The 20,154-nt window shown below is 36.5% G+C and overlaps 1 protein-coding gene across 1 annotated transcript in view; it reads left to right on the top strand.

The window, feature by feature from the left end:
* The window catches only part of LOC142339507 (uncharacterized), a 33,289-nt gene that overhangs the window by 11,700 nt on the left and 1,435 nt on the right, over window positions 1–20,154 (top strand). The window contains exons 4-5 of the mRNA XM_075389592.1: window positions 2,126–2,241; window positions 16,059–16,528. Coding sequence (XP_075245707.1) covers window positions 2,126–2,241; window positions 16,059–16,528 — 586 coding nt within the window. The remainder of the gene's footprint in view (window positions 1–2,125; window positions 2,242–16,058; window positions 16,529–20,154) is intronic.

Genomic DNA, 20,154 nt, shown 5'->3' with positions numbered 1-20,154 from the left:
TTAAAATTCAGATCATTTACTTGAAACAAAGACATTTTTAGCATTGTTACTTTGGAATGTGTTGGCGCGTTGATTGAGTTTTGATGCATCTTCATTAAAATTTGTTTCGCAAGACTTACCACATAAGAAGACGACGACATTTTGAAGAAAAAATAATAAAATCCGCGACTTTTCTCTTTATTTAGTAGTGCATCATACTTTTCAAGGTCAAATGTGGTTAAAACAAGCAATCATTACAACTGTAGTGAAGTTGTTGTTATTAATTTGGACTGCATTCAGTGAAATAAACGAAACCTTCTTTTTCGCAGATTTTGTATGAGTTGATTTTTTTATTAGTTGTCCTGCATGTATATTGTCTTCGAAAAACTTTCAAAAAACGTTTGGAGGGAGCAGGCGTGGTCTGCAATTTGTTGGATCGTTTGTCACGTTGTAGCAGTGCTACATACAATACAAAACTCTACTATGTTGACATAGTGAATCAACCAACCATACTATGCCAGCTGGCAAAAAGTATAAACCATCACCATCAAAAGCAGTGAATTTGTACTAGAAGCACTTTTTCCAACTCTGCGAGGATTCAATCCACTGGCTGGCGATTCAAGCCCAGCAACAGAGGAATAGCCACCAACAACAACAAGCTCAGCTGAGCGCGGCGGCTAAATGCTTAGCGATATAGCTCGAGCAGTAAGAGCTAATGCTTAGTTTATTTCCTCACATTAGTAATACAAACAATTATGCGCTATATTAGATAGTGATGACTGTAACTAAGTACGTATTTCCATTTCGACATCTCATTATCCACGCTATTTATTACTCTAGAAACGCTTTTTACCATTATGGCATTATGGCATTACCTATGGGGTATATCTGTACAGCATTCGATTTTTTTTTTACAAATTTAATTCTGTTGTTCATTCTTCGACAATTAAATTTTTCGGCCCTCCAAACACTGTTTGTTTACTTTAAATTAACCTACCATCGTAATTCATGTCAAAATTGTACCACCTAATTCACAAAAACTTTACCATGTAACTCATGTCAATTTTAACCAATGCCACCGTAGTGTGCTTTTTCTTCTTGCGTTCAAATTTTTGCGGTTACTTTTACTTACGTTTCTAAAAACTAAAAAAAGGTATTCTAGGTTATTTTTGGGTTCTGATTCGCATCGTTTTGCCACTTGATTCGTATAGGAGAACACTTAGTCACTATAGTTTTGCTCGTACATATTTGTTGTCTCATGATAGTCATAGGACAGTTGCACGACAGCAATGTGGTATTCCGTCTGGTCAGATGATATGGATGAATCTGAAACGGGTATGTCCTTGTTCTGTAGAGTTATCAAGACCTCTGTCTTTGCCCTCTTTTAGCCTATTTTTATTCGAATGTCAGAAGTCAAACAGCAAAATACATCCGTTTGTTTTGGCTACAAGTTCACACAGTTTCAATAATAATCCGCGAATAGTCGACCAGTTTCAAGACAAAAAGAAATCAGTGACTTACAAGAAAACAAGTGCTTCTGATCGCCTCAATTATATCTTGATATTATACCATACCTAATCAGTATAATTTTGATTGAAATATTTTGCACGCACATAAGATTCCTGGGCCCTACCGTCGCATAACCTTGATACCCTCAACTAATGTTCAACTAACAAATGTTTACAATTTATGACGTCAAAAAAGGCATAATTTGCAAAATTTTGCATGGACATTCAAATTGTTTTTCTTTTGGGAAATTTGAGAAATGATGGCCATTTTGACTCAAGTTTGCTGAGACTAGGATTTAAAGTTTAAGATGGTTCTTGTACGCAGTCAGATAGACTTTGAGTAAATTTACCCGTACAACGTACAATGTTTTAGATCTGCAGAGTGAGAAAGCAATTAAGAATGACTTTTAGAACGAGACAGAAGTGTTTGTACTGGTGAAGGACTTTTTTTATACATTGAAAGTTTTTTTTGTTCTATTGTGATCAAAATTGCTTAAGAAAGACAAATTAAAACTTGCCAAAACTGGGAACTTTTCCGTGTGTGGAACTTTTCCGCTGCATAAAAGTTAAAAGCTTGTCATATTAATTTTTTCAAAAAATGGAGAAAAGTGCCAAGTCGGAATGATCATATTTTTTAGCCGGATGATTTGGACACAGGGAACATGTGGACGACTTTTGAACTGCTTACTTCCGTTTTCTTGACTGCTGTTGTCACCATATGTCTCGTGATAATAATTCTCTTTATAAAATCCAGGTTAGACAACATACTTTATATCTTATTCGTTCGTACACATTATAAAATCCTTTACCACCCTAATCCAGATGACCGAACAAAGTTACAGAAAATGTTTCGGAAGTTTTTTAGATGTTCGGTTTCAAAGGTAATAAAACTTCGTCTGTTAAGTTATCCATAGGAAGAGTTCGCTAATTTTGATTTTAGATCGTAAGAAAGCCTCGGCATGCAGAAAACGTAGAAAAGTGCTGATGTTTGTTTTAAAAAGTAAAAACAATTCGTTGATCCGTTCGTTGATCGTCGTTGATCCGTTCGAAAACTTTTTAGTATAGAAAAATGCTATTATAGCATTATTCACCCGCAACTCAAATATACTGTACGGACGAATATACGGAACTTTTTCAGTTCGTTGATTAAAATGGTTACAAATATGAGTTAGTTGTTTGCTTATAAGAAGCGTTTATTTAGAGTCAGTTCAATGATTGATTTTTACGGTTTTTCGATATGACTCTAATAACCTCAATTGGCAAAGACAATCCCAGGTCGAGATCCGCGTTCAAAATCACTTATGATCAGACCATCGAAAACGCACTGGGGTAGCGGCGGGTTGAAAACTACACGGTCGAGGACAATATTCTGAGTCTGCTTAAATTCTGCTCATGGCCAAATCTGTAGGACGTAACGTCTGACCGTGGCCAACTTTGAATGATCCAAATTATCATAAATCGAGCCAAAATCTGATCAGGGTCAGCTTTAATCGAGCCAAAGTCTGCTCATAAAAAGACAAAATCTGATCATGAACAAATTTGAACTGCAGGCAAGTCTGATCATGGCCGATTTTGAACGTGCCAAAGTCAGATCATAAAGGAAGCCAAAGTTCGATCATGAATAAATGTGAACGAGCCAAGGTCTGATCATGAATAGAGACAACTTTTTCATAGCCTACTAAAGTCGACCACGGTTTTTTTTACGTGTCAAGCAAAACAACTGATAAAATAGCTGATGTAGTGTCGGAAAATATTTTATAATGTTTTCTAAACACGATCGAGGCTCACCTGAGTTAACACAAACTCTTTTCATAGACCATTTCATTCGAACTCAATCTTTTCATGAAGAATTTTGATCCAAGACTGTATGCGGTGTCTAGACGTTTAATAAAGAACACATTTTTCCAGATTCTTTTAAGTAGTTATAAGATTCTCGAGAAGTGTAAGTTTTCTGCGGAATTTATAGTTCAAATCGTTGAACTTACATAACACTGAAGCTTCAATTTTGGATGGCTAATTAGTTTGCAGAATTTAGGAGCTAATCTTGAGCATATTGACCATGTAAATAAAAGGAACGAACTTGAGCGATGTAAGATGGAACCAATTGATTAATTTTTTGTTAAGTAAACAAACGAGAGACTAGCTTTGCAAAGTGATCAAGTTGTCAGAAGTAGTCAGAATGAAACTCAGAGGTCATTAAACGAAAGGAACAAAGTATGATTACAGCAGAAAAAAGGAATGGAAGTGCTTGGGAAAAGCAATGATATATAATTATGAATTCCCCCAAACCCTAAAACTGCACCATCTAAAAGCCATTTTGGTATAATAAAAGTGAGTATTTATTTCCTATAAGTAGCTACAAGTTTGGGGTTACTGTTTAGTGTTTTCAGGAGGGATATAATTGGTATGTTAATTGAAAAAATTAGTGCATAAAAAAGGAAACAAACAAAAGATATGCTTTGAAGGATTTGTCGGTCAAATTTATTGCATTTTGCCAAGCAAAAGGATGTTCGCTTGCCCATAATGATTATACCTAGCAAGGAAAGTAGAAAACAGAGAAAAACAGAAAAACGTTTTTGTCACTAACTTTATTGTATGAAAAAGTAAAGCGTACTGTATTGTAAAAATTAAATTTACCAATTGTTATTTCGCAGGTTTTTCGTTTCATAGTAGAATATCCAGACGGGTTTCGTATCAAAATGCAAAAAGAAAAAAATGAACTGAAAAATTGTTTACTTTTAGTATTGCAATAGGTTTTTTTGGATCCAATCCCGGTAATCCCTTATGAGGAGAACTAATGAGAGTATTATTTCAGTAGTGTTTTTGTATTTGCAGGAGAAGTTTGGTATGGATGTTGGGAATTAACTCAAACTGTTGGGGTTTTTAGATTCAAAATTTGTCAGTCAGGTCTAATTTATCGGAAAGTCAGTCAGGTCTATAGGAAAAGATTGGGAATACCAGAGTGTCCACTTGAAACCGGAGCTAAGCAAAAGCAACATTAATATAGTTTGCAAACAAAACAGTAGAAGTAACCAAAAATGTCAAGAAAAAGCAATAATTAAAGTATTGGAACTTCAAAAAATATTAAACCGGATTTTTTAGTAGAAATGATGAGTTATGAATAAAGTTTGATAATAGAAGTTTATAGAATGGATAAATTATGTGTTAGATCTCATGCTAAGACACAGCTGAAGCAAGCAGAATAAAATAAAGGTTGTTTGAAGGGAATTTTGATAGCTATAGAGTAATTTGCTGAAAATGTAAGCGTCCATAAATTTGCGTACCCCCCACAAGTCCTGAAAAGTTTACTTCCTCAAGTCCGATCAACCTCAAATTTTAACTGGTGATTTTTTGGAGAACTGCATATGCATTGAGAAAAAGAGCGAGCATTTTCTTCTATGCCAAAGCTGTTTATTTTGCTTTTAAAACAAACAAAAAAGGAGGCGATAACTAATTTTTTTTAATGTTCTTTCATGGAAGAAGCAACACCCTTACCAGATACAAAAAATCCACCAGAAACCACATTCAAACACGAAGAACCTTAATTAGTTATAGTTCAGTTTTATGGTATTAAAGCTGACGAATATTCTGCAAAGAAAAAGGCAGAAAATTCTCAATTTTCAAAAAATTTTGCACCAAAAGGAGAGAAAAAGTATTCAAAGGCTAAATCAGGGAAGGGAAATATCAGTAACAGGGAAAGGACAAAAACAGAATGCATGAGCACAAGTGTTGAACATGAAACACAAATTTTGTGGGAGCCGAACTTATCTAAGCAAGTTGTCCACGAAATTCCGGTCAAATTGAGCAAATAGTTACATTAGATAAATTGCATCTTGTGACTGCACTTCTAGGCCCACTTCCGCCCTTATACGTTAGGTCAAAATGTTTTAAAAGGAAGGACACTTAAAGTGCTGCTGATAAAAACTGATAAGGTTGATTACCCTTAGAAAAACCCTTAGCACAAGAAAAACCATCAGACGCGAGAGATTTAGTCTGAGAGATAGACTTACGAAATGGAAGACAAGCGGTTTGTCAGTAAAAATTGAGAGATAGAAAACTCAAATGGAGCAGTTGGTTCTCAGAGTGAGAAATTGTAGTTGTTTAGTGAGTGAACAAAGTTTCGCAGTTGCAGTGAGTGAAACTGCAAAGTTATTCAAAATTGTTGCTTACAAAGATTATAAGTTTCTGGCCATTAACAAGGAAGCAGAACTTTTTTTTGTTTGGAGTAGGACGTAGAGTGACGGATTTGTGGATACTTGCGGAGAGAGTGATTGAATTGGTTTATTTTAGTGTGGACCATTAATTAGTTTTGATAGGAAAATTCCTTTCGATTGTTGAATTTTATCAATTAACTGTCTCTGACTATGACATTACTTGTTACGGGTTTTACTGATTTTAATTATAAATTCAATTATCAAGAGTGAAGTGTGCAAGCAGCCGAGAGAGCAACAATTTTTGGGGACAACACAGTACACTCCCTACATCAAGAGGAACTGCCAAATACATCTTTCAGAATTTTGGTAGGGTTTTGGTCGCTGGTCAGTCCTCAGCTAGAAGCAGTCTCAACAGTAAACAATTCTACAGTGGCGCTCCTGGATGGGCTGTTTTGCTAAAAAGGGAGTTAATCAGAAAATTCTTATACGAGTGTGAAGAGAGTTCTGGGAGACTTGAAACAAGTGTTTAAAGCCGACAACTTTTGACGCAGAGCAATTCGATGAACACGTTATCGATAGTCAGAACAAGATTACAAGTGTTGTGAAACGAAGGATAATGAGAGAATTTGACCAACAGAGACAGATATTACCGGGAAAGGGTTTTTTTCGAAGACAGTCAGTCTTTTTTTTCGGGACGAGAATTCTAGCTGAACCAGATAGATTGTGGAGATTGCTCAGACGGAGAAAAAATAAGAGCTGAGAGATTTGCAGCAGAAATTGAAGCCACAGAAGAGCATTCAGAGTAGAGTGAAGCATATTGGAGAAGAATGGCAGAATTTGGATTATTAAAAACAATTTCTTTTGACTGGGTAGGAAGTTTGGGAGGACTGACGTGAGTATTACTTGGATGTTTGTGAAATGTTCATGTAGACTGAAGAAGAAGTCAAGAGATATTTACCAGTGAAGTTGTGTGGTTCGGCTCTTGGTGCTTTAAATTACTTGCCACATGAAAGTTGGAAACGCGATCAAAAGTATCGTGCTTGCACTCTTCAAGAAGCTTCGTACTTCTTTGACTTGAGACTGTCTAACTATCCAAAGTTGTTTGAGGATGCCTTTGAGAGATACTTGATAGAGAAGGAGGAAATTGAGGAAGCGGTTTTACAGCGTCAACCTGACGGACCAGTGTTTTAAAGTGACGTTGTTTGCAGAAAAGAGTTAGCGAGCAAAGAAGAGACCAGAAAATTAGAAAAAAACAATAGAACGACTTTCGACAATGTTTCGTTGACTAAACGTTGTTCTGCAAAAGAAGCTGTTGGTTTTGGGGTAAAAGCAGCGCTTGAAGAGAAGCCGAAGTTCAGAGATGGGAGGCAAAGAAGCAATTCAAATAAGGAATGACAGTTTGTCTGGTGCGGAGACTGTTGACGTTATTGATGGCAGTCGAAGTTTTGATTATGACGGAGAAATGGAAAAGCAGATTACGCAAAGCCCAAATCTGAAGAACAACAGTTCGAAGAAATTATGGATCGATGCATTGCACTGTTGGAAATTGGTAAGAATATATGACAATTGGAGAACTGAGAAGCGAAGCACTTGAGGAAATTGGTAACAGTGAGTTGGAGGATATAGCAATTTTTAGTAACAACAATTTCAGCGATGATGACAGCTTCTTCGATAGCGACAATGAAAACAAGTTCGAATGCATGGACGACGATGTTTTCCTTTCAAACATTCGTGAGCGGCACATTAACTCTGATTCTTTCGAACCTACTACCAAAAACAAAATGAAAGTTGGGAAACATTGCTTTAATGGGTTGATAACATACGAATACATCGCGTCCGGTCCATGCATGCCGTATTTTTGCAAACAGATAGATGTTGAAGAAACACCTATGCCGCTTTTCAATTTTGCTCAGAGATGTGATTTAGCCGCAACAGCAGAAAATATCTTCAGTGCGACTTTGATTGCTGATTGAATTGGTTTGATTTAGTGTGGACCATTAATTAGTTTTGAAAGGAAAATTCCTTTCGATTGTTGAATTTAATCAATTAACTGTCTCTGACTGTAACATTACTTAATACGGGTATTACTTATTTTGATTATAAATTCAATTATCATGAGTGAAGTTTGCAAGCAGCCAAGAGAGCAACATTTTTTTGGGGACAACACAGTACACTCGCTACATCAAGAGGAACTACCAAATAAATCTTTCAGAAGCTTGATAGGGTTTTGGTCGCTGGTCACTCCTCAGCTAGAAGCCATCTAACAGTAAACAATTCTACAGTGGCGCTCCGGGGTGGGCTCTCTTGCTAAAAAGGGAGTTAATCAGAAAATTTGAATACGAGTGTAAAGAGAGTTCCGGGTAACTTGAAACAAGTGTTTAAAGCCGGCAACTTTTGACGCAGAGCAAGTCAAGGAACACGTTACGATAGTCGGAGCGAGATTACAAGTGTTGTGGAACGAAGGATAATGAGAGAATTTGACCAACAGAGACAGATATTACCGGGAAAGGTTTATTTTGGAAGACAGTCAGTCTTTTTTCTCGGGACGAGAATTCTAACTGAAGCAGATAGATTGTGGAGATTGCTCAGTGTGGTACGGTTGTACCATATTAAGTCCATGTTTATTCATTTGTACTAAATTAATTTATGTTTGCCCTTGTCAGGCTATAAGTCATAGTTCACCTACAAGTAAATTACCGCCGACTCAAAAGTCAATATTTCAGATTGTTCACATCCCGCACTTTTGACTATTTATTCATTCTCTTGAATCTTATTATCGAATTCAGTTGTTCTCAATCTTCTCTGTTTTCCTACCGTAAAAAATCTAAGTGGATTCGACAAGGAATTCCGTACTCAATAATTTCATGTGCAATCGCGCCACGATTGCTAAGTAAATCTAAAAGAGGTAATCACACGAATTAACCAAAGCTTGGATTCACACCTCGAATCCAGTATACAAACTTGAGGTGGAATTGCGGCGCAAGAGAGTGTCTCTACAGTTGGGGATATCACATGGCGCAGTCAGCAACCAAAGAACGTGCACTTCTTGGGATCGAGCCCTTTTGGGAAAAGTCAACACTTGATCCTCCACTACGATGGGATAGATGGCAGATCATGCTAAAATTGGCTATCATGGCTAAAGAAGGCATTTCAATTGACATTCTCCTTGAAAATCCTCCGGACAAGGTCTTTCTACCCCCAGAACCTAGTTACGAGGATGATGCCGAAAATAGCACTACTCAAAGTGAACGAGATCAATGCTCATGTAACCATATCTTCTACGTTATTAATTTTGCGGGATTTGCATCGCGATTGTGCCTTAATTTATATTGCATGCATATATTTTACCGTAAATGTTGAAAATTTGCATTGATTTAGTTTTCTCCTGCATTTGAACCTCCTTTCCACTGTTCTTTCGTCACTTATCTGTTGTTGCTCACATCTCTTATTATTTATAATAACCAGTACATATGTTATTATTATCATAAATTTTACACTGTTACAGTTTAAAATTTTGCTCGAGCCAAGGATATGTGGTACGGTGGTACCATATTAAGTCCATCTTTATTAATTTGTACTAAATTATTTTATGTTTGCCCTTGTCAGGCTATAAGTCATAGTTCACCTACAAGTAATTTACCGCCGACTCAAAAGTCAATATTTTAGGTTGTTCACATCCCCCACTTTTGACTATTTATTCATTCTCTTGAATCTTATTATCGAATTCAGTTGTTCTCAATCTTCTAAGTGGATCGGACAAGTAATTTCGTAGTCAAAAATTTCATCTCAATCTAAGTGGATTGGACAAGGAATTCCGTACTCAATAATTTCATGTGCAATCGCGCCACGATTGCTAAGTAAATCTAAAAGAGGTAATCACACGAATTAACCAAAGCTTGGATTCACACCTCGAATCCAGTATGAAAACTTGAGGTGGAATTGCGGCGCAAGAGAGTGTCTCTACAATTGGAGATATCACACTCAGACAGAGAAAAAATAAGAGCTGAGAAGATTTGCAGCAGAAATTGAAGCCACAGAAGAGCATTCAGAGTAGAGTGAAGCATTTTTGAGAACGATGGCAGAATTTGGATTATTAAAAACAATTTCTTTTGCCTGGGTAGGAAGTTTGGGAGAACTGGCGTGAGTATTACTTGGATGTTTGTGAAATGTTCATGTAGACGGAAGAAGAAGTCAAGAGATATTTACCAGTGAAGTTGTGTGATTGGGCTCTTGGTGCTTTAAATTACTTGCCACATAAATATTGGAAACCCGATCAAAAATATCGTGCTTGGACTCTTCAGTAACCTTCGTACTTCTTTGACTTGAGACTGTCTAACTGTCCAAAGATGTATGAGGATGCGCATTTGAGAGGTACTTGATAGAGATGGAGGAAATTGAGGAAGCGGTTTTACAGAGTCAATCTGACGGATCAGTGTTCCAAAGTGACGTTGTTGGCAGAAAAGAGTTAGCGAGCAAAGAAGAGACCAGAAAATTAGAAAAGACAATAGAACGACTTTCGACGATGTTTCTTTGACTAAACGTTGTTCTGCAATAGAAGCTGGTGGTTTTGGGGTAAAAGCAGCGCTTGAAGAGAAGCCGAAGTTCAGAGATGGGAGGCAAAGAAGCAATTCAAATAAGGAATGACAGTTTGTCTGGTGCGGAGACTGTTGACGTTATTGATGGCAGTCGAAGTTTTGATTATGACGGAGAAATGGAAAAGCAGATTACGCAAAGCCCAAATCTGAAGAACAACAGTTCGAAGAAATTATGGATCGATGCATTGCACTGTTGGAAATTGGTAAGAATATATGACAATTGGAGAACTGAGAAGCGAAGCACTTGAGGAAATTGGTAACAGTGAGTTGGAGGATATAGCAATTTTTAGTAACAACAATTTCAGCGATGATGACAGCTTCTTCGATAGCGACAATGAAAACAAGTTCGAATGCATGGACGACGATGTTTTCCTTTCAAACATTCGTGAGCGGCACATTAACTCTGATTCTTTCGAACCTACTACCAAAAACAAAATGAAAGTTGGGAAACATCGCTTTAATGGGTTGATAACATATGAATACATCGCTTCCGGTCCATGCATGCCGTATTATAGCAAATAGATAGATGTTGGATAAACGCCTATGCTGCTTTTCAATTTTGCTCAGAGATGTGATTTAGCCACAAGAGCAGAAAATATTTTCAGTGGAACTTTAAATGCTGATAGTTCAAGCCAAGGTATAATCAGTACTCGGTCGCAGCACACTGATCATCTTAATTTGAGCCGAGTTCTTCTGGAGATAACAGTGACATCTTACACGAGAGTTTTGTACTTTTCCTAACTGCAATTGGGGAGGCAATTAACAGTTGTGAAAACATGGCTTCAAGAATAGACATTAATGAGGTTGAAACAGAGTGCAAAGAGGAAAAATCGATTACAACGGCAAAATCAGATGAATTTTTTTTTGTCAATTTTTGAAAATTTTTTTTAGAATTGGAAAGAAAACGCAGTTGATGAAACAGAGAAAAATGAAAAAGGGGACTCAAACATTGTCGCAATTGTTAGAGGTGTTGGCGATACTATATAGGAAGATGAAACTGTATTTGGAACTTCTCGTCAGCTAACTCCTGCAACTTCCAAAATGGTGGAGAATCAAAGCTTCGTTGCAGAAATATCTTTGGCTGTTGAATCAATTATTTGTCAGGTTTGACCAGACAACTGCGAAAACACTAGTGACGAAAGTGAGCTGCTCCTAGGCTGAAAGGAATGGAAATTGTCACAGTGAAAAAATGGCAAACAGCGCGATTGAGCAGCCACTGATCGTGGGGCAAATCAAATTTCCACTACAGGCGAAGACTTTTCCCAAAAAATTTGAACTAAGGAATAAGATTGTGAAGGCTTGCACGTTCACGAGAAAAAATTTGGTGACGATAAGTCGTTGATGCCTTCAAAGGCAAGTGATCTGGAGCTGAAAATGCCGAATAACGGAGAAAACGGTTTTGCATATGAATTTGAAGAGATTTTAGTGGCAGTACAATTCGAGAGTTCTTTTTCAAAGCAGGATGCTGAACGCAATCAGTCCTTTGTTATGAACTTTTGAAGAAAGCAATAGGCACTGATCGGAATCACTTGTCGATAAGCTTATCCGGCCAAGAAGAGATAGTACAATATAGGAGGGAGGCGTAGTGTTTGTCTCATCCAAGCCTGTTGAAGGCGAGTGACGATCAGAGAAGTCTGGAAGACTGGAGTACCATGACGGAAAGAGAAGTGGAACAAATTGAAATTCTGGTGGAAGCCGTCGAGGGGAGTTTGGCGCAAACAAATGAAAAGGTCAAAGAATGAGACTGGAGGCGGACATCCCTTCAAGCGCAGGAGGAATAAAAAAGAGTTGACAAAAGTGGTAAAGTTGAACTGTCTTTGGTGAGAGCTACTATGTCTAAGCTGACGAAGCTTATGATTATGCCATACATTAAATTAGAAGCTCACTGGTAAATCAATAAATCTGCTGTTAATAATGAAGTGCATATGCTCTAAATGACAAAAACTATTGAAAAGATGACCAGTTTATTTGCAAAGTTCGGAGTTAGGTTAATACTAGACAAAGTTAGATTGATGTTATAGGATTCGTTTGATTGTGAGCTTTTCTTCAGCCAGTGTTTTGCTCAAAACAATTGGTTGACTGAGTGTCCTAATTGTATTATCCTGCTAATATATTGTAGTAACTGTTTAATCACTAAACGGTGGGCATTATCTAACCAGCAATTACTGGAGCTCTATTTCAATGGTTCATACTTACGTAGGTTCATTAAGTACAAACACAATTCTGTGCGAGAGAGTATGCTAGAACATTTAGATCAACTTTTTTATTCGGGGAAATAATAATTTAGGAGGGATTAGCGGGGAATTTATACTTCAAATCATTGAACTTACATAACATTGAAGCTTCGATATTGGGTGGTTAATTAGTTTGAAGAGTTCAGAATCTAATCTTGAGCATTTTGGCTGTTTAAACAAATGGAACTAACTTCAGGGACGTAAGTTGGAGCGAATTGATTAATTGTTCGGTAAGTAAACAAAAGAGAGAGACTAGCTTTGCAGAGTGATCAAGTTGTCAGAAATAGTCAGAACGAATCTCAGAGGTTATTGAAGGAAAGTAACAAAGTATGATTATAGCAGAAAAAAATGGAAGTGCTTAGGAAAAGCAATGGTATAAATTTATGATTTCCCCAAACCCCAAAATTGCACTATCTAAAAGCCATTTTGGTAAAGAAAAAGTGAGTATTTATTTCCTATAAGTAGCTACAAGTTCGGAGTTACTGTTTAGTGTTTACAGGAAAAATATAATGGGTATGTTAACTAGGAAAAATTAGTGCATAAAAAGTGAAACAAACAAAAGATTTGCTTTGAAGGATTTGTCGGCCGAATTTATTGCATTTTTCCAAAAAAGAATGTTTGTTTGCGCCTAATGGTAATACCTAGTATGGAAAGTAAAGAACAATAAAAAGAAGAAAATTTTGGTCACTAACTTTATTGTATGAAAAATTAAAGCGTACTGTATGGTAAAAATTAAATTTACCAATTGTTTTTAAATTGCGAATGGCAGGAAAAAAGAATCTTGATAACCTAAAATGAATATTTTATAGTGCAGTTTGGCAGGTTTTTCGTTTCATTGTGGAATAACAAGACGGATTTGGTATCAAAACGCAATTAAATGGATCAGAAAGGTGGTTGGACGGACATGCATGACGAAATGAAAAGAAAAGGAATGAATTGAAAAATTGTTTAATTTTTGTATTGCAATAGGTTTATTGGATCCAAGTCCGGTAATCCCTTATGAGAAGAACTAGTGAGAGTAATATTTCACTATCGTTGGAGTTCTTATATTCAAATTTTGTTCGTCAGGTCGAAGTAATCAGGGAAACTTTGAGAAAACCAAATTTTCTACTTAAAACCGGAGCTGGAGAAGGAACATTAATATAGTGTGGTAACTGTACAGTAGAAGTAATCAAAATTGTCAAGAAAAATTGTCAGTAATTAACGTATTGGCACTTCAAAAAGTGTTTAACCGGAATTTTTAGTAGAAATCATGAGTTATGAATAAAGTGTGATAATAGAGGTACATAAAATGGAGAAATTAATTGTTAGATCTCATGCTAAGAAATAGTTGAAGCAAGCACAAAAAAATAAAGATTGTTTGAAGGGAATTCTGATAGCTATAGACTAATTTGCTCAAAATATAAGAGTCCAAAATTTTGCGACCCCCCGAAAATCCTGAAAATCTTACTTCCTCAAGTCCGATCAACCTCAAATTTTAACTGGTGAATTTTTGGAGAACTGCATATGCATTGAGAAAAAGAGCGAGCATTTTCCTCTACGCCAAAGCTGTTTATTTTGCTTTTAAAACAATCAAAAACTGAGGCAATAACTAATTTTTTTATGTACTTTCATGGAAGAAACAACACTCTTACCAGCGTCAAAAAGTCCGCCAGAAACCACATTTAAACACGAAGAACCTTAATTAGTTATAGTTCAGTTTTTTGGTATTAACGCTGACGAATATTATACACAGAATGCATGCACTTGTAGAAGTGTTGAACATGAAGCACACATTTTGTGGAACCCCAACTTATCTAAGCAAGTTGTTCACGAAATTCTGGTCAAATTGGGCAAATTCTTTTTATTAGATAAATTGCATCTTGTGACTGCACTTCTATGCCCACTTTTGCACTTATACGTTATGTCAAAATGTTCTAAAAGGAACGACATGCAACGTTTTGCTGATAAAAAACTGACAAGGTTCAGTACCCGTAAGCACAAGAAAAACCATCAGACGCGAGAGAGTGAGTCTGAGAGAGAGAGAGACAGAGAAACTTACGAAGTTGAAGAACAGCGGTTCGCCAGTGAAAATTGAGAGAGATAGAAAGCTCAAGTGGAGCAGTTGGTTCTCACAGTGAGAAAATTGTAGTTGTTTAGTGAATTCTTTTCGAAGGAACATAGTCTCGCAGTTGCAGTGAGTGAAACTACAAAGTTGTTCAATATTGTTGGCTGCGAAGATTATAAATTTCTGGCCAGTAACATAGCTACTGGGAAGAAGAACTTATTTTTAGTTTCGGATAGGAAGTAGAGATTTTTGGATACTTGCCGAGAGGGTGACTGAATTGGTTTGATTTAGTGTGGACCATTAATTAGTTTTGATAGAAAAATTCCTTTCGATTGTTGAATTTACTCAATTAACTGTCTCTGGCTATAACATTATGTATTGACGGTATTACCTATTTTGATTATTAGTTCAATTATCCAGAGTGAAGTTTTCAAGCAGCCGAGAAAGCAACATTTTTTGGGGACAACACAGTAGACTCCCTACAACAAGAGGAACTACCAAAAAAATCTTTCAGATTTTTGATAGGGTTTTGGAAGCTAGTCAGTCCCCAGCTAGAAGCCTTCTAACAACATAAATACTAAATTCTACATTGTCTGAGGATTTGCGGCGAGTTTAGCGGTGATACTTTTCATTGCATTCAATTATAAAAACCACAACTCTTATGAAATTTCACCGCATTCATCGCGACGGGTGTTTCAAAAAGCTTCCCAAAAGTTTTTCATGCTCAAGTCTTATCTTAGGTAATCTTGAAGGAGCCAAAAAACGCGCCAGATTTATTGGTTAAATCAAAAACCAACCTATTTTGTCGAGGCAATAACGCAGCCAAAAATCTTTAACGAGTCATAAACGCGCAAATGTGGATGAGGCAAAGCCTGATCAGGGCCGAATTTGATCGATCCCATGAACGCATGTTGGATGGGGCAATATCACAATCTAGTGGTTAGTATGGTGAAGTTTGAGCTGTAAGAAAACAAATTTATTTCACTCTTTAACTTTCATAGTTTCCAAAAATTTCCGAGCTCTGGCGTCTATCATGATGATAAGCTGTTCACTAGCAGTTTGATATCACAAGCTCCGCAGATAACGGTAACTAATGTTGAAATTCCTCTAAAAAATACAAATTAAAAAGACTGAAGCCAGGTTGAGTTGTCTTGGTAACCATATGCAAGAAACATAAATGGTTCCATGCAGGCCATGCAAATTTTCTGACATGATCTTGCTATGAATGCCAAGATTCTCGTAAATGATTCGTTTATTATGATATCTCAGAACTTGATCTGACGTTTTGGAATTCTTTGAGAATTCATGCATCATAATGCCTATAACATTTTCACATTTCCTGGCAATAAAACAGTTTATGGTTGCATGTGGTCTTAAGATCTGAAGTTTTTGTTAACGAAATTTTGCTGAGTTTTGAGAAGAATTTTGCACAAATTGTGAGAGTCCTTTGAATAAATGATTCTTCAGAACGCGTGCATCGCAAAAGATGTTCTGAAACTGGTTATTGCGATAGCTCGTGATTAAGATGGCGCCAATTTCAGAGTCACAAGGGGCAAGAAGGCTGACTCACAGCCAGAAACGGAGTATCAACTTCAAACAATCAATCATCAACCTACTTCACATCAACCAGCAAGTGGCAATCAAGCTGAAAACAACGAAGGCCAGAATGCTGAATTCGAAAACATTGATGGATTGAGCCTTCAGGTGTACACTTATGATAACAGTTCTCTTGGGTCTCTCCGGCCGGACTATCCGGCTACTTTTCCTGGTTCAGATTCCAATGAAGTAGCGATTTCGTCCTCACAATGCGAACAAAGCGTTCAAATTGTAGACAACGAAGGACTTAGAGATACAGTAGAGACTGATCATAAACACTCGACAGAATCGGTAGTCGAAGATAGTGAAATTCAATCGAAGGAGGAGGATCCTGAATCTACAGACACAGAATTAGAACGCACAGAACGTGAACAAACAGAAAGCGTTGCTGTGAGAATAGGTACGTGGGTAACAAGTAAGGAACTAGAATGTAAATCTTATCCAATCACACACACGAGAAAAAATTTTTCACCACATCATAAACATCATTTTTTAAAATTTTCACAGACTAAGATGTGAAGGCGTATTATGCAAAGTTTTCATATCTTAGTGAACTTCAATTTTTAGATAAATGAGATTTTTTTAAATTACAATCTTCTAAGTTGCAAGTGCAAGTTGCAAGCGCATCGTTTTTGAGAAACAATTTCTTAATCGTTGTTGATATATCTAGACAGTAAACAAAATTTTCTCGTCTACTGCTTCGTCGCTATCAGTAACTCCGATCTGAAATTTTGTGTTGATCATGATCTCAAACCAACGTTTTTCGAAGGAATGCCTTTGCATTTTTTCGTTTCTTTTTGGTCAAATCTGTCATATATTCTGCTCTCTGTTTCAGTCGTAAGTGTACAGTACTATGATCTTTTTCATAGAGCATCAGAGTTGTCTCTCAAAACTCTTCCTATTTATTCATCCAAAAAAGCTCTAAATTCAAAGAAACCGGGTCGAGAAAAATATCGGAAAAATATGTAAAACAAGCTGAGAAAATTTTTTTACGTGTATTCACCAATAGAGTAAGCGGTGACCTTACAGAAATTCACCATATTTCACCGCTTACTGCAAATTTCTGTCCTTGCACGGATTCTAACCACTCACCTCCTGCATGTCAAACCCTTTTTCTTACACTGCGCCACTCCTCACTAAAATCTTGAATATTTGTTTTGAATTTCAACCCAAACATACGCATTGAACTCTTATTAGATTAGCGGTGAAATTATAAGTTTTAGCGGTGAAATGTGGTGATTTTTTGTAAGTTCACCGCTTATTCTGGTGAAAAAATTACATCAATTCACCAATTAAAAAAGTTTCCCAAAGATGTATGATTATTTTTGGTAAATTTTCCGTGCGTTTTTTAATAAATGTATCTTAACTTGGTTGAACAAAAGACAATTCGAGGCGTTTTCTCAGCGGTGAATTTTTTGTAATTTCACCACTAAGTTAAGCGGTGAGTTTATGTAGTTTCACCGCATTCACTGCTGTTGTCACAAAATTTTAATACTATCTTGTAAGCGATGAATATATGTAAGTTCACCACTAAGTTAAGCGGTGAATTTATGTAATTTCATCGCTACCAGGCGATAGAGGTTTTTTCCACCGCTTTCATCGTCTGATTTATGTAATTTCAACGCATTCACCGCTTATTTTACACAATTTTCCGCATTCACAGCGTATCTTACATGACTTTGCGTTGAATGGCTGTGACACCTCGATTATCCGAAAATTCTGATCAATGATTTTTGACGCCTTAAAAAATGAAAGTTTATAAAATAGCGTTGCACGAGTTTGAAAAAAGATGATAAAGTGAAAAACAGCAAGAAAATTCTACCAGTTTTCTTCTCTTCTACTTAGTCTCCGAAAAATCTCAAAAAATTGAACGTTTTTAAATCAACATAATTCTGTTTAAGTTGATTAGTTCATACTGGAGTAAAGCATTATCAGATTTACATGATGACGTCAACATTTGAAAAAGTGTCTTTCAATTTTAATTTCATTCCTTCATTGTTTTCGTTATATAATCCTGTTTTTGGTGTTTCGTATGTAAATCGATCAGTTTTGTTGCGAAACTTTTTTTTTGGATAGAAAATTTTTTTTATGTCAACTTTTTCTGGCTAGAATTGTAAAAGATTGTTGCAATGGAAAATATACACATCTTTTAATATATCCCGGAGAGTTTTGGACTTTACCCGCAAGAAAAACTACAATAGATCTTTTTGACATGGAAACTGTCAATCAAGAGAAAAAAGCATGCAAGAAATCGATTAAGATTATTAATGTTCACAAACTCAGAAAAATGTGTCGGAAAAAAACAACGCCCCTGAAACAGAACACCTGAACGGTAGTGCTCTGACGGAATTCCTAGTTTTCCTACTCCCACTATTTGTTTACCCCTTTCATTTACCTCGGTTATTTCACACCTCTATCATTTCACTTATTTAATCATGTAAACCTTTATACAATTCATACTATCAACATTGGTGATGCCGATGACCTTTCAATTATACGAAATGATACTTCGTGAATTAAACTTTTTCCTAAAAGACTCAGCGTAACCAACTCCTTCTAGGTCGATTCTAATGGTTTGTCACTTGTAACAAATTTCTTGAATAAACAAAAAAGAGGGTTTTACTTAGTAACTTTTTTGCAGGTTTTTTAAAAACGAAGCCATATTTTCTGAGCTTGCAATGTCTTCTGCAACATATCGATCTTCATAAAAAAAATTTTTCAGAGCAACAAAATTGTTTTCCGTCTCTTTTTTATGGTTTCTATTTACATTGTCAAGTGTTGTTTTTCTCTGAAATCAAGGTACCGGCTAAAAGAGAGTTTTGTCTTGACGTTTTTGCATTTTAACTTACTAAGCCAAAAATCTCGAAGTTGCAAGCTTATTTTCAATTTGGACCTCCTCTGCATGACAACGGGAAAATCATTGATTTTTGATTGGTCTGTCAGTTGAAACGTTTGCTTTTATAGAAAAATTGAGGACAAGTGACCGTAACCACAATTGTTTACTCTAATAAAGATAACAAATAAAAAACTTTGGGAATAAAGCACATGCACATCTGTAAAAAACGCGAACGTACTTGATGTGATTGTTTTTATCTTAACAATTATTGTTTCGAAATTTCGTCTGGGCGCTGTCTCCTTAATTCTTCCCAGTGGCCGGATGCTTTAGAGATTTAGGTCTTTCAGCACGACTTCGTTACCTTCCAGAGGCTTTTCCTTGTTGTCCCTTCATTTTGATAACGGTCGCAGCGATTCATTTTACCAGACTGGTCAAAACGTGATTCATGTTCTCCTGTGTATATTTTCTGGTCATCACAATTGTGGCTTGTCGGACTTCCCTTCGGTACGGCTGTTGAATGGACGATTGGCAGCGTGATTGTTTTGCGGCAGTGGCTTCAATCATAAAGGAGCGGAAAATGTTTCAAGAGTAAGAGTTTGTTGTCATTAAAAAAGTTCTTCGTCAACCATCTGGACAACAAGATGCATCTACGCCAAACCATTTTCTGTCAGGCGTCCATTCATTAGATTGTTAAGGTTTTGTCAATTACAACCTCTAAATGTGAGGACGGTAAGCAGGCGACAAAATGAACGAGTAGTAATGGCGAACCTCTAAAAGCTAAAAAGTCCTGTGAGATTAATAAACAAGAACCATGTGGACATTGGGACTTGTTGATGCGGCAAGGTAAGAAAGGCTCAGGGCACATATTTTTGGCTCGCTTCCGCAATATTTTCCCCGCATTTTTGATTAGTTTTTCTCGCTAGTATTAGGCAACGCCCGTTACATTCACTTCCTCGTCTTCTATACGAATACATATATTCAACTGACAGATTGACCGGAAATCCTTGGTTTTCACTTCTTTTGCCCCGAATTATCTTGCAGTTTAATTAAAAAATGAGACTTCGTGATTCAAGAAGTCGCCAAATTTACTAAGCAAAACGCAATGTTTTACGTTTTTTCTAGAAATAAGCAGCTCTTCACAATTAAAAAGATGCCATGAAATAAAAGATACTTTTTCTGTACAATTGGTACTGTGATCAATTGGA

This window comes from Convolutriloba macropyga, chromosome 5 (assembly GCF_964194025.1).
Source record: "Convolutriloba macropyga chromosome 5, txConMacr16.3, whole genome shotgun sequence".
In the NCBI taxonomy this organism is placed as follows: Eukaryota; Metazoa; Xenacoelomorpha; order Acoela; family Convolutidae; genus Convolutriloba; species Convolutriloba macropyga.
Note: the sequence above shows the minus strand (reverse complement) of the source record. Positions and strands in the feature narration are given on the sequence as shown.